This window comes from Zingiber officinale, chromosome 8B, assembly GCF_018446385.1.
Source record: "Zingiber officinale cultivar Zhangliang chromosome 8B, Zo_v1.1, whole genome shotgun sequence".
NCBI classification, from domain to species: Eukaryota; Viridiplantae; Streptophyta; class Magnoliopsida; order Zingiberales; family Zingiberaceae; genus Zingiber; species Zingiber officinale.
Window position 1 is genome coordinate 66,213,899 of NC_056001.1, and position 22,312 is coordinate 66,236,210.

At 37.8% G+C, this 22,312-nt stretch overlaps 1 protein-coding gene across 1 annotated transcript; it reads right to left on the bottom strand.

Moving 5' to 3' along the window:
* Positions 1-8,291: 8,291 nt before the first annotated feature.
* LOC122016285 (jasmonate-induced oxygenase 2-like) lies at positions 8,292-9,837 on the bottom strand. Its single transcript, XM_042573521.1, has 3 exons — positions 9,282-9,837; positions 8,774-9,116; positions 8,292-8,693 (listed from the first exon to the last, which is right to left on the bottom strand). The coding sequence occupies exons 1-3, from the start codon at positions 9,770-9,772 to the stop codon at positions 8,409-8,411; spliced, it is 1,119 nt and encodes a 372-aa protein (XP_042429455.1). The 5' UTR covers positions 9,773-9,837; the 3' UTR covers positions 8,292-8,408.
* Positions 9,838-22,312: the final 12,475 nt, after the last annotated feature.

A 22,312-nucleotide genomic window follows, 5' to 3' on the forward strand; every position in this document is an offset into this window, starting at 1 on the left:
GGAGAGTTTGAAGATGCAAAGGAGCTATGGAGCAAATTGGCCAAGTTTCATGAAGAGATCCCCTCCACTGTACAAGATCATGAAGAATCTAGAGAGGGTGACTCTTTGAAGCAAGACCAAGAGGAGGACTCCGAGGTTGAGAGATGCTCAACCTCCGAAGAAGAGGAAATCCAAGAAGCTTCATCCTCAAGGGAATGCAACGAAGGGAACAAGGAGGGAGAATACTCCTTGTTTCATGTTCAAGATGATGAAGCCTCCACCTCTAGGATTGAGGGGGAGCAATCCTTGGTGACGCCGGATCAAGAAGAAGGAGAAGCTTCTACATCCGGGTCAAGTGAAGAAGAAGAAGATGGTGCCACCTCCGAAATTCAAGAAATATCAAATGGAGGAGCAAGTGCCATCCCTACACAAGAAGGTATAAACATTTCAATTAATAATAAAAATCATATTATATGCTTTGAATGCAGGGAACATGGGCACTACAAGAGCAAGTGCCCTAAATTAGCCAAGAAGAAGGGCCAAGTGGCAAAAAAGGGCAAGGTGAAGTCCAAGGAGACCATCCCCAACACAAAGAAGAGCAAGGAGCATATTATATGCTTCTCTTGCAATCAAAAGGGGCATTATCGTAGTCAATGCCCCAAGGGGAAGAAGAGGGTCAAGGCTCAAGGAGGCACTAGTCAAGGGGGAGCCTCCAAGGTAAAGAAGAAGGTAACATTTATTGAGCCTACTCCTTTACATTATGGTAAAAAGCATGATAGGTCTAACTTTTATCATTTTAATGTAATTTACCATAAGAATAGAAAGTATGAGGGCTTTAAGGAAAAGCATGTGGCCCTACATGCTAAGACTATCACTCCTATGGTTAGGAATGTAGGTAAAAGTCTAGGCAATAACTCTAAGGATTTTAGATACAAGCCTAGAAACCAAAATGCTCATGGACTTAATGAAAAACCAAATTCTAAGGATTTAATGATAGAAAATCAAGTCTTGAGATCAAGACTTGATAAAATGGAAAAGACCCTAAAAAGGATGGAAAATATCCTAAAAGGGCAAAGTGAGCAAAACCTAGGGCTAGGAAAGTCAAAGCCATCAAATAGCCATAGAGGTTTGGGATACAAACCAAAGGCTAAGAAGGATGTGCCTAGTTATCATAGGGTTCCATATAGTTATGGAACAAACCCTAGGTCTAGTGGTCAAGCCAAAAATACTAGGGAAGTCATCCCCAAGAGTATTTTTGCAATAAATGTGACTAAGGCTTCTAAGAAGTCTAAGAAAGTCACAAACAAGGTCACAAGGGAGGCTGTCCTTAGAGTTGACCTAGAAAGTGTGACCAAGGCCTCCAAGAAGCCAAACAAGGTCACTAGGAAGGTATCTAGGGAAGTTATCCCTAGTAAATACCTAGAGCATCCAAGGAGCACCAATAGGTGTTGGGTTCCTAGGAGCATCTTGTCTACCCCATAGATGGGTTAGAGAGTGTCAACTCCGATTAGAAGGGTAGTTAACCCAACTTTGAGGAAATTGACACTCAAGGAGCATTTTCAAGGTTTTTTTTTACCTTTGAAAATGAAATGGAATTATTATTTACTCCTTGAAAGAGTAAAATGTGCCTAATGGTGGAAAATTGATTTTATCTTAAAAGGCACATATTGGGAAATTCATAAGAGCTACCAAGTTGGGATTTTGGTATGTTCTTAGAAAATTAAAGGAAATTGAAGCCTTATGTTGAAGTGCTACTCTTGTGGAAAAATGAAATATGCCAACATTTGAGGATATGCTTAATTTCGACTGGCATAAATTAATCAAGGGAATTAGAAATGCCAATTTAGGCTTTGACATTTTCTTGAAGCACTTTAGGGCAATCTAGGTTTAAGTTGTAAGTTTAGCTAAGGTTTTAAGGATACTTAGATAGTTAATCTAGGTATATTTTATTTATGCTAAATCTTACCATGATTGTTTGCCCATCATATGTCATGACATCATGTCTATTTTTGCATTCATGTTTTATTATGAAAAATCCAAAAATACCATGTCATGACATTCATACATCATGTAATTATAGGATATTTTCTTTTGAAAATTATTTCTTTTTGATGTATGTCATAACATTATCATGCATTAAGTTTAATTCCTTGTAATTAAGGACAAAAGGCATTTAACAACACTTATTAACAAGTGACATCCTAGGTGGGTGTCTAATATCTCCAAAATGCCTAGATAGATATGCATGATCCCTAGATTAGGCAAAACCAAAATCTACATCTCACAAAGACCTATAAGATGACTTGTATGTGTTTTAGTGCACATTAGATACAAGTGAGATGTTAGGATGATGAACAAAACTCAAGATGTTGATTTAGTGCATTCTTTTGAGTTTTAGTTTCATCAAAACACATAGATATGTGTTTTCCCATCATTGGGAAAGCTAATGTACAAGTCATGTGCATTATGCCCAAGGAACATGGTGGGATATTGGTTTTGAAAAAGTTTTCAAAATGATTTTGGAAAACCTTGGTGAAGGCTATCTTTTGATAGTAATCACCATTGAATAGTTAGACACAAACTTGAAGAAAACACTAAAGTTTTGCAAGTTTTCAAGTTTGTGTCAATCTTTGAAAAGATGATGTATTTTCATAGAAAACTATTTTTCCTTGATAATATATGCCCTAAACAATGTCTACACGAAATTTCATAATTTTGGATTTTTGTAGAATTTTCTAGGGTTTCGTTGACCGAAATGGAATTTCAGCAACTATCGAGTCTCGATCGATCCATGGATCGATTGAGTGCTCGAATCGATCCATGGATCGATTCGAAATCTGATCTCTTGGAGCTCGCTGGATCGATCAGCCGATCGATTCAGTATTGAATTCCGTGGATCGATTCCGAAAGGTTCAATCGATTGGAACCCAACTCCAATCGATCCAAGTTGTTGATGGGGAAAGCCTGATTTCAGCACTTTGAACCTATTTTAGTCTAGGTAACCATTCCAAACCCTTAAAATACATTTGTATACATAAAAAGGGTGTTTTCGTGTTGAAAACAAGGATGGAATGGTTAAGGAAGGCTAAGCTGAAGTTTAGGTTGAGGTTTGTTTCAAATTTTGAACATTTGAACCTCAAAACTTCTAAATCTGGGTTTCCTAAAGGTTTAGGGATTCCAAGTCATTGTTGGTGCAATGACAGAAGTTACCACCATGTCTTTAGGGGGAGGGACTCTTTAAAGACATGAAAATTATTTTTCATAAACCTTGGAAGGTGGTTAACCTTCTGTTAAGAGAATGCTCATGGATGAGCAGTTGAACTTGAAATGGGAAGTGGATATCCTCATTATTTCAAGTGGGAACTCAAGGGGGAACTCAAGTGGTTAAAAAATGCTCAAGGTTGGGTATTTGTCTACATTGAGGGAGAAGTTAAGGATAAATGAAGGGTATGGGACCTTCATTATTGTGTTGATCACAATGAGTGAAGTTGTGATCACGATGAGCAACTCTTCAAGGGGAGAGTCTTCAACAGATGAAGTTGTTGAAGTGTGCCCAAAATTGGAGCATAGGTTGATGTGTGTCCAAAGACGGGTTGATGTGTTTTATTAGTAGGGGGTTGATGTGTGCCAATAGGGGGAGAATGAAAGGAAGTAAGTTAGGTTTTCATTACCTAGAGGGAGTTTGCCCTCTTAGGGGGAGAATGAAAAGCTTAACTTATGTGTTCATTACCTAGTGGCATGAAGAAGGAGGCTATAGGATTAGCCTAACTTACATGTGGGATTGTAAGTGTTATTGTGGTATTGTCAAACATCAAAAGGGGAGATTGTTGGTGCACATCCCTCGTGTCAAGGTTGACTGGTTAACCAAGCCGAGTCTTGGTTTGGGTTTAGATGTTTGACAACAAGATATTGATCGAAGAAGAGTCAAGTAGGTCAAGGTTGTTGGATACTTGATAAGTCTGAAAGTGAAGTTAGGCCGAAGGAAGTCCTAGTGAGTGAAGCTAGGCGAAGGAAATCCTAGTGAGTGAAGCTAGTGAAAGTCCTGGTGAGTGAAGCCAGGTGAAAGTCCTAGTGAGTGAAGCTAGGCAGATTGAAAACCCTAGTGAGTGAAGCTAGGTGAACGTCCTGGTGAGTGAAGCTAGGCAAGGAAGGAAATCCAGATGGATCAAGGATGATCGGACATCTGGTGTTGGGAAGTCCAAGTAGGTCAAAGGATTGACTGGATACTTGGCAAGGAAGGAAGTCCAGATGGGTCAAGGTTGACCAGACATCTGGTGGAAGTCCAAGTAGGTCAATGGAGTGACCGGATACTTGGCACGACGAGTAAAAGTCCAAGTGGGTCAAAGGGATTGACCGGACACTTGGTGGGGAGTCCTAGCAGGTCAAGGGAGTGACCAGATGCGAGGCATGATGTACCAACAGGTCAAGGTTGACCGGATGTTGGTTAGAGGTTTGGGACTTGGTTTTGGGCAAAACCAAGTCGGATCGATCCGTGGATCGATCAGCCGTGATCGATCGGTGGATCGATCCGCATTCTTCAGAAGCTCGGATCGATCCGTGGATCGATCGAGGTCCCCGATCGATCCATGGAACGGATCGATTGGAATAGCCGGATCGATCCGTGGATCGATCCGCCGTTCGATCAGAAGCTCTGGATCGATCCGTGGATCGATCCAAAGCCTCCCCGATCGATTCGGAACATTCGAATCGATCGGGATCCGACCGTTGCGTCGGGTTTAAAGCCGCAGGCGAGCGTGGTCTTCGGCATTGCTTTACGAGCTCTTCTCAGATTCATTCCAGCTCCTCCACAGCTCTCTACAAGCACGTGATCGCCAGTTCTTGAAGGTTCTTGGAGGCTTTCCAAGTCAAGAGGCGGATCTATTGCAAGAGGAAGAAGTTAGGGTTAGGGTTTTTACTGCACATCTTGTAAGCTTTTGCTTAACTTGTATTTCCCTTTCTTCTTCTTGTACTGAGAGTCTTGTAGGGCTTCTCCGCCCTCGGTAGTTACCGAAAAGGAGTGTTTCATAGTGGAGGGTGCGTGCGTGGTGTGGATCCTTGGATTAGTCACCTCCTTTGGAGGTGGATACCAAGTAAAATCCTAGTGTTAGCGTGGTTGTATTTGTTTCTGTATTTTCCGCTGCATATCCTTGAAGAAACAAGCAACGCCAAGCGACGAGCACGCGACGAGCTATTCCCCCCCCCCCCCCCCCCTCTAGCTACTTTTGGTCCTAACAATAATATTATTTTACAAATATAGTCATGTTGAATGTTGCAGTAGTAGCTCGTGGCTAAATTATTTTGATGATTATCGGGGATTGATAAGTATTGATGTTATTAGTAATTCAAATTCATCTGGTGATTGTTTTGAATAATGGAAGTCTTTTTCATACAGTTTACTCCCTACAATCATATTGTAGCTATTTATATCAGTAAGACATTTAGAGAGCATCAGTGCACTGCTAGTATTACATAAAGACATGTAAACCAAAATATTAAAGACTTATTATAGAAAATTTTTGATAAGTAATTTGAATATTATTGATATTGTATAATATAATATTATTTTATAATAATTTTCTTGATATTGTTGTAGAAATATTATATTGGGGAGCAAGGACATGAGACAAAATTTAAAGAAACATGGAATATTTATCGTGTTAAACTATACAAGGAAGGGAACAATACCTTCACATGTATCAGTGGAGATTTGGGGTGCATGGACGACTACATGGACTGTAGAAAAATGGTAACATAATTCATCGATTGTTTAAAACAATAGAAATACTGAGATGGCTGGCCCAACCACTAGATCCACAAATCATACGGCTAGATCAAAGTCTATTGTTGAGCATACAATAGACTTGGTAAGTTTACTATAAAGTTATATTAGAATACACTTATATATTAATGAACTTATTTAATTTTATTAAAAAAATATGTATGCAGGCTAATACTTTATCGAGACATCCCACTAATTGGGAGCTATTTCACAATACTCACAAAAAAAAGGATGATAGTTTTGTTGATGTTCGATCTAAGACCATAGACGTAAGTTTATAAACTTAATTAGTGTTCACTTTTAACAATGACTACCTTTATTAGTTGTATATTAGATATTAATAATATTTTTTTTTATATAAGATGAAATCATTGATCAAGTTGCTTAGACGTCTTAGTCTACTATAGAGAGAGAGGAGTTTCAAACTCCATCAGACGATATATTAGATAAGATATATTATAACGTTGTTGGTGGAAGAAAAAAAGAACTCGTTTTATGGTCTTAGCTCCTAGGTAAAAGTCACATATGATCGTGTAATGACTCTTAGGGTGCGTTTGGTTCAAGTCATCATATATAACCTTGGTTATGTGATTACCAGGTAATCATATAACCAAGGTTATGGGGAATAAAACATAACCAAATGTTGTTTGGTTCAATCTAGGTAATGCAACAAAAATTTGTTTGTTTGAAAGTTTTAATGAATACCCTAGTTTAATATTTTACCGTATTACCCTCAGTTACAAAACCAATTATACATAATAATAATAATAATATTATTATTATTATTATTTATTTTTTTAATGTTTTTTTACTTTTCTTTTTCTTATATTTTTTTTTACTTTTTAATGTGTTTTTTTATTTTTTAATGTTTTTATATTATTTATATTTATATTTTTTTTATTTTTTTACATTTTTTTATTTTAATTTTTATTTATTTATTTTATTTTTTTATTTTTAAAATTTTTATAAATTTTTAATTTTTTTAATTTTTTTAAAAATTTTTAAAATTTTTATTTTTAAATTATTTATTTTTTAAAAAAAATAAAATTATAAATTATAAATTTTTAAAACATTTTTTTTATTTTTTTATATTTTTTTTTACATTTTTTCTCTTTTTTTCATGTTTTTTCTTATCGGAGGGTATTTTTGGTAAAAAAAATTCGTTAACCCCGGAATCAAGAAAAACCTTAGTTTTCTGAGGTTTTCTGATTCCGGGCTGCATGACCCTTTTGCTGACGTGTCGGGCTTGGAACATTACTCGAGAATCATTGAATACCTAAACCAAACAAGGTTTTTGTTGATAACCTTGGATGGATAACCAAGGTTATCAAGAATAACCCCCAACCAAACGCACCCTTAGGGCTAGAGGTCATCTTTGTTCTTCATCTTCTTGAGTGGAAGTGTTAGAACAAGAAAATCAACTATTGAGAAATTGGATCACGACATTAGAGGAGTTTTAGGTTAGTAGTTAGCAGGCGATGGAAGATCGGTTCAAGGGCATACTAGAGTGGCAAATGCAAGAATTCATATAACGTTTTCTATTAATGAGTTATTCTAGATTTCAAACGTCGTATGATTTTAACTCCCAAATGACTCAAGACCTAAGCGCACCTAATAAGTAGCTCATAATAGCAAAAGTTCTTTTGAGGTGAGTTAACCTTCACCTTAATTTTTTTTATCACACATAATACATAAAAAATGGTTATGTTAAATTGATACTTAAATATATATCCATTTCTAATTAAATTAAATATCTTTTTCATGAACAATGTTAGATAAAAAATTAGTAGCTGAAGAACGGGATATGATACTATATTTTATACTAAATGAGTCAGTTTGTTTAAAAATATGAAATGTTGAGTAGTTTGAACATAAGAGAAGTATTTATCTCGGTTTTGCCAAGATTCGAACCTCAAACTTTATTGTGACAATATCTCATGCGCTAGCCATTAGATCCATCCGATGAGACGATTTTAGTTATATATGAACCATGTATGGTTTGATATTTTATATGATAAATGTTGTTTTGTGAATGTTGAATGTTGTTTGTTTGTTGATATTGGAGTGGATGTGTGGTTTGTTTGTTGATATTGTTTGTAAACGTTGAATATAATGGATATTGAAATTTGAAGTGTTGAATGTAATGTATTGAATGTTCTGTGTTGAGTGAATTTGAATGTAAATGTGAATTGTGTATTGTATTAAATGTAAACCTCATGAAATTTCCCAAATAAGGGGAGATTTATTGAATTTTTATTATAAATTAGCGATGAAAATTAATTAAATTTTGGTAACTAATTAAAGAATGAAATTTAATTTTTATCACTAAGTTACATTAACTTAACGGCACATTAATATATGTGACTAATTTTCATCGCTAAACTTTAGGGATAGAAGTTTATTTTTAATTCATTGCTAAAGTTTAGTTATAATATCCACCGTTAATTAGTGATGCAAATTAAATTTCATGGTTAAATGATATTAGCGGTTGATATAATGAGATCGGAAATTTCAGTCCCTAATCATGGAAATTTTTATAGTGAACACCATAGTGATACAGTTCTTCAAATGCAACGTCACTTTGATTATCCAGAGAGACAAAATTACATTATTTGGAAAATTAGAAAATAAGGTAGGTATTTTAAAATTTTCACTGCCCTTGGTCAATTGCTGAATTAATATGAACTTTGTTTTGATAGAGTTCACTTAGTTGGGACTTGCCCTGTGGCCCCTTCTGCCGAATGTACAGCCGGTACTCATCGAAGGTCATCGGCTGGTAGAGCGCCGCCCCGCCGCTGGCCTCCACGAGCTCCGGAAGCGGTTGGACGGGCACGTCGCTCCTGGGGTTGTAGAAGTAGGCCGCCGACATGCGCTCTTTCTCGCCGTTCACCGCCACCCTGTGCTCCACGCTCTTGTATCGCGCATTGCTCAATATCTGCATCGTAATTAAAGCCGATCCATCATTAATCGTAGCGCGATTTAATTATAATTTCATCGCTGATTTTGATTAATTACTTGGATCTGGTCGGCGACGTTGACGACCAAGGCGTCGGGGAGCGGGCGGACGGTGACCCAGGCGCCGTCTCCGGGGCGGCGGACTTGAAGTCCCTTGGCGTGGTGGTCGGGGAGGAGCACCGTGAGGCCGCCGGGATCGGAGTGCGGCGACAAGCCGAGGGCCAGCTCCGGCTGCGGGCACTTGGGGTAGAAGTTGATGCGCATGCATGCTCCCTCTTCTTCCTCTTCTCCGCCGAAGGCCGCTGCAAGGCGGCCCTCCAGCAGTCCGAGCCCGACCGACAGCGCCCTCATCAGCCTCCGGCACAGCCGCCGCATCTCCGCCCCGTACTCCTCCGTCACCTCGCTGTTTCAGCCAATTGAACGAAGAATAACAGAACAAAAATAATTTTTTAAATTATAAAAGGTGTTTTAAAAAAAAAGAAAAAAATCACTGGGACGACAACCGGGCTTTCAAGGGGAAAATTTTAAAATTTTCATAAATTCAAGGGGCAAAGTGAATTTTCGCAACCTTAACTCGTGTGGGAGTTGCGGCCACTTGCGGTGGTCCTTGAGCAGGCAAGGGAGGAGGTGGAGGAAGTAGTAGTCGCTCCAATCGAGCGCCGCCTCTCGGTCAACACCGAGCCGGCTTCCGTAGCCCTCGTAGGTCGCCGGGGAGTTGGCGTAGCGCCGCTTAACCTCGACCGGGAGGCGGAAGAAGCCGCGCCAAGCGGCCGCGAACCGCCGCACCAGTTCCGGCGCGACCCCGTGGTTCACCGCCTGGAAGAAGCCCCACCCCCTGCACGCCGCCGAGACGGCCTCCGCTATGGCAGCGTCGACGCGCTCCTCGGTCAGTGCGGCAAGGTCCACGACTGGAATGGCGTCCGCGGCGTCGTCGCCGGCGCTGGCAATGCAGTTGGGGCGCTCTTCCGGCGGCTTGACGTAGCGGTCCGGGATGGTTTGCAAGTGAGCCAAGGACTCAACCGGGACGACCGGTTCGGGCCATTCTGCGAGACAATCCATGTATTTTCCTTTCGAGAGATTGAATTATGAATACGTATTTTCGGAAAATTAGAATAAAAAACGAAGCAAGAAATGGATTGGAAACCCAATGACGATGTGTTGCGTTATTTATATGGATTTTTTTCTGTGATCGAAATTTTTTTGACATTAAATTAATTTAGGAGAACGCGGTCTGTTGTAGATGGGAGTTCACTCGATAAAACTTGAGAAAAACGTGACAATATTTTTTTTCAACTGTTATGGATGGGTGTAAAAATGAATTCGATTTGACAATTCAATTCGAATCAATCTGAAAAAAAAAAAAAAAAAAAAAAAACTTTGGATTGAACATTTTTAGGTTTGGGTTGAAAGATTTTTGAGTTAAAATTTTTTAATTTTGGTTGTATCGAGGTCAAATTGATCATGGTTTATCTAAATATAGGATTTAGTAGATTTTTTAGGTGAGATTAAATTTTATTTTAAAAATTAAAATATTTTTATATATATTAATATCAATGTTTATGATAATAATAGAATATTGAGATAAAAATAGAATAAAAAAATCATTATAATTAGATTTTTAGATTATTTATTCAGATTAATCAGGTTCATATTTAAATTTAAAAATTTTAGATTAAATTTACATACATTGAGTTTAAAAAAAAATTCAATCCAACCCATCTGATTCAATCTATTCGAATTACTACTTTTATTGTAATGGCCGCCTCAAGGTTTGTAAAATCCTAGCTAAATTTTTTTTAAAAAAATCTTTAATATTTTTTTTTTTAAAAAATAATAATTTTCTTTCTCCTTTGTCGTTCGGAAGATCACAGATTTAAAATTATTCAGAAAAATATTAAAATATTAAAATATTAATTTTAAAAAATCAATTTTTATTAAAATTTAATTTTCTGATTTTGGAGATAAGAAATTATTAATTAAATTTTTATATTCAAATTTTAATAATAATATTTTTTTAATTGATAAAAATAATAATTTTTCTTTTGAAATATTGTTAAGTGTAAATAAAATTTTATTAATTTTATTTTTGGAAAACTTCTTTTCTTAGTTTTGATTTTTAATATTAACAACAAATTATCCATTTGAAATTGAGTAAATGACGACGGGTTGCGTTATTTATATGGATTTTTTTTCTGTGATCGAAATTTTATTTATGACATTAAATTAAGTTAGGAGAACGCGGTCGTTGTAGATGGGAGTTCACTCGATAAAACTTGCGATAAACGTGACAATATTTTTTTTTGTCCAACTGTTATATAGGGGTGTAACTCTCCCCATAACGATCGATTATAGTCGGTCTTAAATTTGGATAATCGATCTTAAATCTGGATAAAAAGGAAGGATTGTGTTAGGTTACCAGTCAATATCAAAACTATGATAAATATTCAATGAATGGATCCATCAAACTACTGTGCTAATGCTAGGTTGTTTTCCGGAAGAAACACATTGCAAGGTCCTATCGTAATGTCTCGGCAAGGACCGCTACATCTCCAGAACTCGAGTATAGTGCTAAATATACAAGAGTTCGTGTTACAGGGTTTGACTGTAACGTCTCAGCAAGGATAGCTACATCTCCATGAAAATTTGGGTATAGTGATAAATAAATAAGAGTTTTCACACCATAAGTCATAGAAAAATTAATAATCTAAAATTTGGAACATGGAACATAGAAATTTTCATAGATAAATTAATAAAAATAGTAAATATGATAATTAGAAGAAGAATTAGTATTATATTTATGTCTTTAATTACTACAATAATGATGTTATTTTTTCATTATCTATCAAGGCCTACCATATACAATTTTTTAACTCCTGTTTTATAGTAAAATACTATTCATTTGTAATATTTTGTTTTGAGCTGAAATTATTCATGTTATTTTATAATAAAAAAAAATCCGCTATATTAACTGTCTCTTTAGAATCGACCCTATAGATATAGAGAGAGGTTTATGCAGGCACAGACGTTCGGCCATTATCCCTAGGAATTGACCCTTGATCATTATACTAGAATTGTCATGCGCCTACCGTCTGTGCTACGTCCCGACGACTATTCAAATTACTTTATAGTTTTTAATAGATGACATCATTCATATTTGCACGGATATTTATTCTAATAAATTTTAAAATCAATTCTCAACAAAATATCTGATGTATAATTTTCTTTATGTAAGGGATTATTTTACTAAGGTAAAATTTTTCTCTCCTCGTCCGTGATTTATTTATCTATATTTTATCATAGAACTAATGATACTTTGGCGCTTAAGATAAACGATATGAATTTTATTATATATATATATAAAAAAAAAAGAATATCAGCGGGTGAACTTTACTCTGTTATTTCATCTGGAAAGAGGTGATGAATTGAGTCTTATTATTAGTAAATTTTTGTAGCAATTAAAGGGATTGCATTATGTTACATATTCCAACTACTTACACGTGAATACATTTGAATTCACGTTTCATACTAGAATAATGATGCATCAAACAGATTTGAATTGTCTAAGCTATCATCCGATTTCTAACACATTGTTCAAAACTTCTATCTCCCCCTTCATTATACTGACAGGAAACGCTTGTTTTGCATGATCAATACTGTCTTTGAAGTTGTATCAGATAGAAGACAATCAAAAGGAAAATCTGGCATGGACAGTGCAAATAAATCGAAAACACTTCTGTAACTTGATTAAATTGCCAATGGTATGCTTCTTGTGCAATCTCTACCTTTCTCACTTCACTAGTAGATCGAGAAGATCTCCTGTCGGTGTGGATAATAATTGTCTGCTTGTCTGTCTTTATGGCCAATTAGAGCCTGCCATGTTTGAACACCTTTCCTGTAGACTGTAGTGTATTCGAGCACGTGCTTCCTCATTTAATTGGTCCATCCAAGGTTCGCTATCATTTATTATCAAAAATAGATCTGCATAGTCACCCAGAATTGCTTGTCCTTGGTATGCACAAGTCACTGTCACTTACAATGCTGTCCACTATTTTCCTGTTTCTTAATTTCTAATTTTCTGAATTTCGATTGCTGAAATGCTTTGCGATAGTTTGACTGAGCAGTAAGAGAACTTTTCACTCTGAATTTGTTTTTACTATCATTCTCTTTTTATAACCACCTTTTCAGTCTGAAGATGTTGCGGCAACATCAGATGGGTCCTTAAACTGTAAAAGGTAATAAAAACGAAAATCATTTGATAAGATCTTGGAAAGATATACTCTACCAAACCTGGTTGGTTGTCATGTCCAGTGTATTTAGATGCTGTCGGGTAATGTTTCATGCCTCCTTTATAATAATAATAATAATTTGATCGATACTAAGGGTCGTTAAAATAATGAACCTATTTTTTTATTATAATAATAATTTTCACGTGCAAAGGGTAAAATCATGTTCAAGTGGTAAAAAAGCGAAATTGTTCGTCTTCAGCACTCCCGTCACACCCGACCCAAGGTCATCATAAGTGAAGTAAATCACAACATCTTGAGCGAGCATGTGGCAGGTGGGGTGAATTGCATAAGGACCGGATATTTATATCCCGACTATCCTGAATTTTAACCCCGCAACTTTCTGTGATAAGTATTTCACCATATACCAATTCGAATGATCTGTGAGATCAGACAAAATCACGTTCAAGCCTATTCGAGCGGTAGCCTGGAGGTCCAATGGAGTTCGAAAAGGGATGAATTCAGATTTACCGTGAGAAAATAAAAAAAAAAAAAAAAAATTGCAAGAGTAACCCGGGTGTGACGGCGTGACGTCTACGCTAATAGGCCCACAGTGAAGGATCCGCATGGGTACATCACTCAGGTTGGCTTGCCTTTCCTTTGAGCTTTAATTATTCATGGACTAATAGGAGAAACTTGTGTGGTTAATTTTTGGTTAACCAAACCTTATGGTTAATTTTTCAGAAAACATCTACTAATTAAAACCATAAAAAAAAATTGCTTTTTAGTTTTCCGCATTCATTCGCCGTTGCTTTCTGTTTCGATTGGATGTTGAAATTAAGATATGCTTAGTTGGATGAAAGATGTGTGAAAGAGGAACGAAAGATTCACAAAATTACACATAAAAAAGCTCTATCATTTAGGTTGCATTTATATGAGCAATACGTAGATAAGAATATAATTAAGAAAACCGTTTACAGACTAACACGATGGGAAGGATACAATAAGTCCTTGATTAATTGGCAATTGATCAAAGGGATTCTTTAAAATTGAAGAATTCTTAAAGGTGCATTTAACTTTCAAAATTTTCAAATAGCGCATTTATTTTTCATTTCATCACTCTCACCAACTACCATAGTATTCTTACATTCAAAAAAAAAAAAAAAAAATCACTGTAGTGAAAATTAAGGTCATATTGTGATGTTGCATTTTAAAAATTTGTATTACTACGATGATTACAATTTAAAAGTTAACATCACTGTGGTGTTGATTTTTTGAAATGTAGTATCATAATCGCACTGATGTTTGAAATCCAACTACTACAAGAAATATCTAATTTAGTGACGGAATTAGCAATGACAATTAATTTCCAACGCTAAAATAGCGATGGAAAAGAGATTCAATCACTGTTGTAGAGACAAAATTTATTTCCAGACACTCAATAGCAATGAAAAATAATTCTGTCGCTATTTTGGAATCAAAATTAGGGCTAATTTTGATTCCGCCTTCTTTAATCTGCTCCTGATCTCGTGACTTTCGGTATTGCCTCAATCTCCAATGTCCTCTCTGATCTCTGCCGCCTCTCCTCTTTAATCTCGATATGCTTCTCTCCCCTTCCCTCTCGTCTCGCTTTCCTGTCGCGAGCTCATCGCCACAAGCTTGGGCGGCCCCGAGCTTGGCCATCCACTAGCTCACGGTTGCATGCTTGGCTGGTTGTGAGCTCACGACCGCAAGCTTGGTTGGCCGTGAGCTCGTTGCCGCGAGCTTGGTCGGCCTCTTTGAGTTTGCAGCCATGCGCGTGCCCTCACCACGCGTACCATGCCTTGATCGTGCCTACCCTGGTAGCACGTGCCCTGGCCGGGCTGCCAAGTGCGCGTGCAATCTAGTCTAGTAATGTCACAGAGCCCTGGCTAGGCGTGCCTTGGCCAATTGAGTTTTGTCATCTGTTTTTTGTTAATTTGTAGATGTAAGATTATATTCGTGTCTCTTGGAATGCAGAGGCTAGTTCAGCACAGTCTCGTAGGTGATTCGTTCAGATCTGACATCGAAGGAGTTGAGTATTGGGCGATCATCAAATCACGCGGCATTGACGCGACATTGAGATAAGGATTACTACGCTAAGGTCAATTGTCTTTTCCTAGTTTTTGGAATTTAAGGTATTATGTAATGTGAATGATTTTAGTTAATTTTTAGTAGCTTTTTGTTATATTCAGGTATACTAAATCAGCTGAGCTCTTATCTCCACCTTGTTTGTTATCTTCTCTCTTAGTACTACTACGCTTCTTATGGGATTCAATTTAGTTTAAGTTTAAGTTATATTGATAGTATTATATTTTAATGATTTAATCCTTATTAAGTCTAAACTATCTGCATGCTTAATTTTACACATTTAATATTGTTATAAATTTATTTCTCATTAGGTACCAATGTATATAAATAAATTTGGATGTGCAATAGGTTAGAAAATGAATTTATCATAGAAGAATATTTTGACAGAGTTGAATAATTTGTGAACTTAGCTAAGCGTCATTCGGAGTATATGAATGGTGATGAATTATGTTGTCTATATAACCATTACAAATGCAGAAATATAACTTTCTGTGATGAAGATATTGTGAAAGTACATTTAGGTAGAAATAGATTTGTTCCAAATTACTACAACTGGTATTGTCATGAAGAGCTGTATGTATTTGAATCAATTGGACCTTCTATTACTTCATCATCTGGTCCTTCATTTTCGCTGGAGGAATCATCAGCTAATGATAATGCAATCAATAGTTTACTATATGATGAATGCAGTTGATCATTCGAATATAGATGAAATATCAATATCTGAAGTTCATAAATTATATAACATGTTAAAGGCTAGTGAAAGAGAAGTGTGGAAATATATTTCTTCTGGTCATTCGCAACTATCAGCTATTGTAAGACTATTGATATCAAGACAGAACATCATTTCTCAAAACGATGTCAAGATGACATTTGTCAATTGATGTCAGAGTTTCTCTCTTTGGATAACCTAATGACTGATAATTTTCATAGTTCGAAGAACTTGGTTAGGGGTTTAGGTTTGCCTATGAAAAAAATGATTGGTGTATCAATAACTACATAATATTTTAGAATGAAGATAGTGTTGGTGCAACATCCCTCAGGTCAAGGTTGACCTGGTTGACCAAGCTGAGTCTTGGTTTGAGTTTAGATATTTGACAATAAGAATTTGATTGAAGAAGAGTCAAGTAGGTCAAGGTTGACCGGATACTTGACTGGGAAGTCCTAACTGGGATGTTAGGTAGAATGAAAGTCCTAGTGAGTGAAGCTAGGCAGATTGAAAGTCCTAGTGAGTGAAGCTAGGCAGATTGAAAGCCCTAGTGAGTGAAGCTAGGCAGATGGAAAACCCTAGTGAGTGAAGCTAGGTGAAAGTCCTGGTGAGTGAAGCCAGGTGAAAGCCCTAGTGAGTGAAGCTAGGCAGATGGAAAACCCTAGTGAGTGAAGCTAGGTGAAAGTCCTGGTGAGTGAAGCCAGGCAAGGGAAAATCCAGATGGATCAAGGATGATCGGACATCTGGTGTTGGGAAGTCCAAGTAGGTCAAAGGATTGACTGGATACTTAGCACGAGGAAATACAGATAGGTCAAAGGGATTGACCAGACATCTGATGGAAGTCCAAGTAGGTCAAGGGAGTGACCAGATACTTGGCATGAATAGAAAAGTCCAAGTAGGTCAAGGGAGTGACCAGATACTTGGCATGAATAGAAAAGTCCAAGTAGGTCAAGGGAGTGACCAGATACTTAGCATGAATAGAAAAGTCCAAGTGGGTCAAAGGGATTGACCAGACACTTGGTGGGAAGTTCTAGTAAGTCAAAGGAGTGACCAGATGCTAGGCATGATGTACCAACAGGTCAAGGTTGACCGGATGTTGGTTTGAGAGGCTTGGGACTTGGTTTTGGGCAAAAACCAAGTGCTGGATCGATCAGTGGATCGATCCAGGAGATGGATCGATCAGTGGATCAATCCAGGCCTTTCCTAAGCGAACAGAGAGCCTCTGGATCGATCCGTGGATCGATCCAGATGTCCCAATCGATCAGTGGATCGATTGGGACGCGGCTGCTTCGCGCGATAAGCGCTGGATCGATCCATGGATCGATCCAGGCGTGCACAGAGGCGCTCTGGATCGATCCGTGGATCGATCCAAAGCCTCCCCGATCGATTGGGAACATTCGAATCGATCGGGATCCGACCGTTGCGTCGGGTTTATAGCCGCAGGCGAACGTTGTCTTCGGCATCTCTTCGTAGATTCACTTCAGATCTCTCGCCAACTCCTCCACAGCGCTCTCAAAGATCAGATCGCCAGTTCTTGAAGGATCTTGGAAGCTTTCCAAGTCAAGAGGCGGATCAAAGGCAAGAAGAGAAGCTAGGGTTAGGGTTTTCTGTACTCATTGTAAGCTTTGCGCTTGTATTTTGTTTCCCTTTCCTTTCTTCTTGTACTGAGAGTCTTGTAGGGCTTCTCCGCCCTCGGTAGTTACCGAAAAGGAGTGTTTTCATAGTAGAGGGTGCGTGCGTGGTGTGGATCCTTGGACTAGTCACATCTTGTGAGGTGGATACCAAGTAAACCAACTGTGTTAGCGTTGTGTGATTGTTTCTTTGTATTTCCGCTGCACATCTTTGAAGAAACAAGCAACGTCGAGCAACGAGCGAACGCGACGAGCTATTCACCCCCCCCCTCTAGCTACTTTTGGTCCTAACAAGTGGTATCAGAGCAAGGCCGCTCTTCACCGGAATCATCGCCGGAAGGGTCAAGCATAACAAGAAAAGCTAGAGGGTGAAGAAGTTGGAGCAAATTCTTCAAGTTCAAGACTTTATCAAGCTCAACTTCAAGATGCAATTCCAAGATGGACTTGGATTTGACACAAGGGTGGCTCCACTTTACACATCCACAAGCTTCGATTCTTGGAAATCAAGAATCGAAAATTTTCTTATGATGGAGATAGAGCAATGGTTTGCTCTAATGGAAGGCTTCAAGGCTCCAAGAAATTCAAAGGGCAAAGTTCTCAAGAGGAGCAAGTGGAGCCAAGAGCAAGTCCAAAGGTGCAAGGCCAATGACAAAGTGACCAAGCTTTTGGTCAATTTATTGCCAAGCACCATCCTTTGCAAAATTGGAGAATTTGAAGATGCAAAGGAATTATGGAGCAAATTGGACAAGCTTCATGAAGAGATCCCCTCCACTGTACAAGATCATGAAGAATCCAGAGAGGGTGACTCTTTGGAGCAAGACCAAGAGGAGGACTCCGAGGTTGAGAGATGCTCAACCTTCGAAGAAGAGGAAATCCTAGAAGCTTCATCCTCAAGAGAATGCAACGAAGGGAACAAGGAGGGAGCATACTCCTTGTTTCATATTCAAGATGATGAAGCCTCCACCTCTAGGATTGAGGGGGAGCAATCCTTGGTGACGCCGGATCAAGAAGAAGGAGAAGCTTCTACATCCGGGTCAAGAGACGAAGAGGAGGAAGAAGATTCTACCTCCACAAGTCGAGAAAAATCAAATGGAGGAGAATCAAGGTCCGATCAAGAGGAAGCTTCTACCTCCGGATTCAAAGGAAAAGATGCCACCCCTACAAGCAAAGGTATAAATATTTCAATTAATAATAAAAATCATATTATATGCTTTGAGTGTAGGGAACATGGGCACTACAAGAGCAAGTGCCCTAAATTGGCCAAGAAGAAAGGCCAAGTGGCACAAAAAGGTAAGGTGAAGCCCAAGGAGACCATCCCCGGAACAAAGAAGAGCAAGGAGCACATTGTGTGTTTCTCTTGCAATCAAAAGGGGCATTATCGGAGTCAATGCCCTAAGGGGAAGAAGATGGTCAAGGCTCAAGGAGGAAGCTCAAGTCAAGGGGGAGCCTTTAAGGTAAAAAGGAAGGTAACTTTTATTGAGCCTATCCCGTTAAATTATGGTAAAAAGCATGATAGTTCTAACTTATATCATTTTAATGCTATTTACCATGAAAATAGAAAGCATGATAGTGTTAAGGAAAAATATATAGCTTTTCATGCTAAAACCACCACACCTAGGGCTAGGAATGTAGGTAAAAAGTCTAGGCAAAAACTCTGAGGATTTTATCTACGAGCCTAAAAATAAAAATGCTCATAAATTTAATGGAAAACCAAAGACTAAGGACTTAATGATAGAAAATCAAGTCTTGAGGTCAAGGCTTGATAAAATGGAAAAGACCCTAAAAAGGATGAAAAATATCCTATTAGGGCAAAATGAGCATAACTTAGGGTTAGGAAAATCAAAGCCATCCAATAGCAATAGAGGTTTGGGATACAAACCAAAAGCTAAGAAGGATGTGCCTAGTTATCATAGGGTTCCATATAGTTATGGAACAAACCCTAGGTCTAGTGGGCAAGTCAAAAATACTAAGGAGGTCATCCCTAAGAGTGTTTTTGCAATAAATGTGACTAAGGCTTCTAAGAAGTCTAAGAAAGTCACAAACAAGGTCACAAGGGAGGCTATCCCTAGAGTTGACCTAGAAAATGTGACCAAGGCTTCTAAGAAGCCCAACAAGGTCACTAGGAAGGTATTTAGGGAAGTTATCCCTAGTGAGTACCTAGAGCATCCAAGGAGCACCAATAGGTGTTGGGTTCCTAGGAGCATTTTCTCTACCCCATAAATGGGTTAGAGAGTGTCAACTCCAATTAGAAGGGTAGTTAACCCAACTTTGAGGAAATTGACACTCAAGGAGCATTTTCAAGGTTTTGTTAATCTTTGAAAATGAAATGGAATTATTATTTATTCCTTGAAAGAGTAAAATGTGCCTAATGGTGGAAGAATTGATTTTAATCTTAAATGGCACATATTGGGAAATTCATAAGAACTACCAAGTTGGGATTTTGGTATGTTTTTAGGAAATTTAAGGCAATCCGGGCCTTAATTTAAAAGTGCTACTCTTGTTGAAAAATGAAATATGCCAACATTTGAGGATATGCTTACTTTCAATTGGCATACATTAATCAAGGGAATTAGAAATGCCAATTTAGGCTTTAGCATTTTCTTGAAGCACTTTAGGGCAATCTAGGTTTAAGTTGTAAGTTTAGCTAAGATTTTAAGGATACTTAGATAGTTAATCTAGGTATACTTTATTTAAGCTAAATCTTGCCATGATTGTTTGCCCATCATATGCCATGACATCATGTCTATTTTTGCATTCATGTTTTATTATGCAAAATCCAAAAATATCATGTCATGACATTCATACATCATGTAGTTATAGGAATCTTTCTTTTGAAAGTTATTTTATTTTGATGTATGCCATAACATTATAATGCATTAGTTTATTTCCTTGTAGTTAAGGACAAATGGCATTTAACAACACTTATTAACAAGTGACATCCTAGGTGGATGTCTAATATCTTTAAAATGCCTAGATAGACATGCATGATCCCCAGATTAGGGCAAAACCAAAATCTACATCTCACAAAGACTATAAGGTGACTTGTATGTGCTTTAGTGAACATTAGATACAAGTGAGATGTTAGGAAGATGAACAAAACTCAAGATGTTGATTTAGTGCATTCTTTTGAGTTTTAGGTTCATCAAAACACATAGTTATGTGTATTCCCATCATTGGGAAAGCTAATGTACAAGTCATGTGCATTATGCCCAAGGAATATGATGGGATATTGGTTTTAAAAATATTTTTAAAATGCTTTTGGAAAACCATGGTGAAGGCTATCTTTTGATAGTAATCACCATTGAATAGTTAGACACAAACTTGAAGAAAACGCTAAAGTTTTAGCAAGTTTTCAAGCTTGTGTCAAATTTTTGAAAGTATGATGTATTTTCATAGAAAACTATTTTTCCATGATTAAGTATGCCCTAAATAATGTCTACACGAAATTTTATGATTTTTGTAGAATTTTCTAGGGGGTTCTGAAGTTGACTGAAATGGAATTTCAGCAACTATCAGAACTTCGATCGATCCATGGATCGATTGGAGTGCCCGAATCGATCCGTGGATCGATTCAGAAGGCAATTCTCCCGCGAGCAATAAGCGCTGGATCGATCAGCCGATCGATCAGTGGATCGATTCAGAAAGGTTCAATCGATTGGAACCCAACTCCAATCGATCCAAGTTGCTGAATTTGACTGGGAAGGCCTGATTTCAGCATCTTTGAACCTCTTTAAGTCTAGGTAACCATTCCAAACCCCTAAAATACATTTGTATACATACAAAGGGTGTTTTCATGTGAAAACAAGGATGGATTGGTTAAGGAAGGCTTCATTGAAGTTTAGGTTGAGGTTTGCTTCAAATTTTGAGTATTTGAACCTCAAAACTTCTAAATTTGGGTTTCCTAAAGGTTTAGGGATTCTAAGTCATTGTTGGTGCAATGACAGAAGTCACCACCATGTCTTTAGGGGGAGGGACTCTTTAAAGACATGAAAAATTATTTTTCATGAACCTTGGAAGGTGGTTAACCTTCTTTAAAGAAAATGCTCATGTATGAGCTTTTGAACTTGAAATGGGGAGTGGATATCCTCATTATTTCAAGTGGGAACTCACGTGGTTAGAAAATGCTCAAGGTTGAGTATTTGTCTACAATGAGGGAGAAGTTAAGGATAAATGAAGGGTATGGGACCTTCTTTATCGTGTTGATCACAACGAGTGATGTTGTGAACAACGATGAGCAACTCTTCAGGGGGAGAGTCGTCAACAAATGGATTTGTTGATGTGTATCCAAAATTGGGGCATGAGTTGATGTATGCTCAAAGATGGGTTGATGTGTGCCAATAGGGAGAGAATGAAAGGACCTGTGAATGGGTGTAAGTTAGGCTTTCATCACCTAGAGGGAGTGTGCCCTCTTAGGGGGAGAATGAAGAGCTTAATTTATGTGTTCATTACCTAGTGGCATGAAGATTGAGGCTATAGGATTAGCCTAACTTACATGTGGTATTGTAAGTGTTATTGTGGTATTGTCAAACATCAAAAAGGGGGAGATTGTTGGTGCAATATCCCTCAGGTCAAGGTTGACCTGGTTGACCAAGCTGAGTCTTGGTTTGAGTTTAGATATTTGACAATAAGAATTTGATTGAAGAAGAGTCAAGTAGGTCAAGGTTGACCGGATACTTGACTGGGAAGTCCTAACTGGGATGTTAGGTAGAATGAAAGTTCTAGTGAGTGAAGCTAGGCAGATTGAAAGTCCTAGTGAGTGAAGCTAGGCAGATTGAAAGCCCTAGTGAGTGAAGCTAGGCAGATGGAAAACCCTAGTGAGTGAAGCTAGGTGAAAGTCCTGGTGAGTGAAGCCAGGTGAAAGCCCTAGTGAGTGAAGCTAGGCAGATGGAAAACCCTAGTGAGTGAAGCTAGGTGAAAGTCCTGGTGA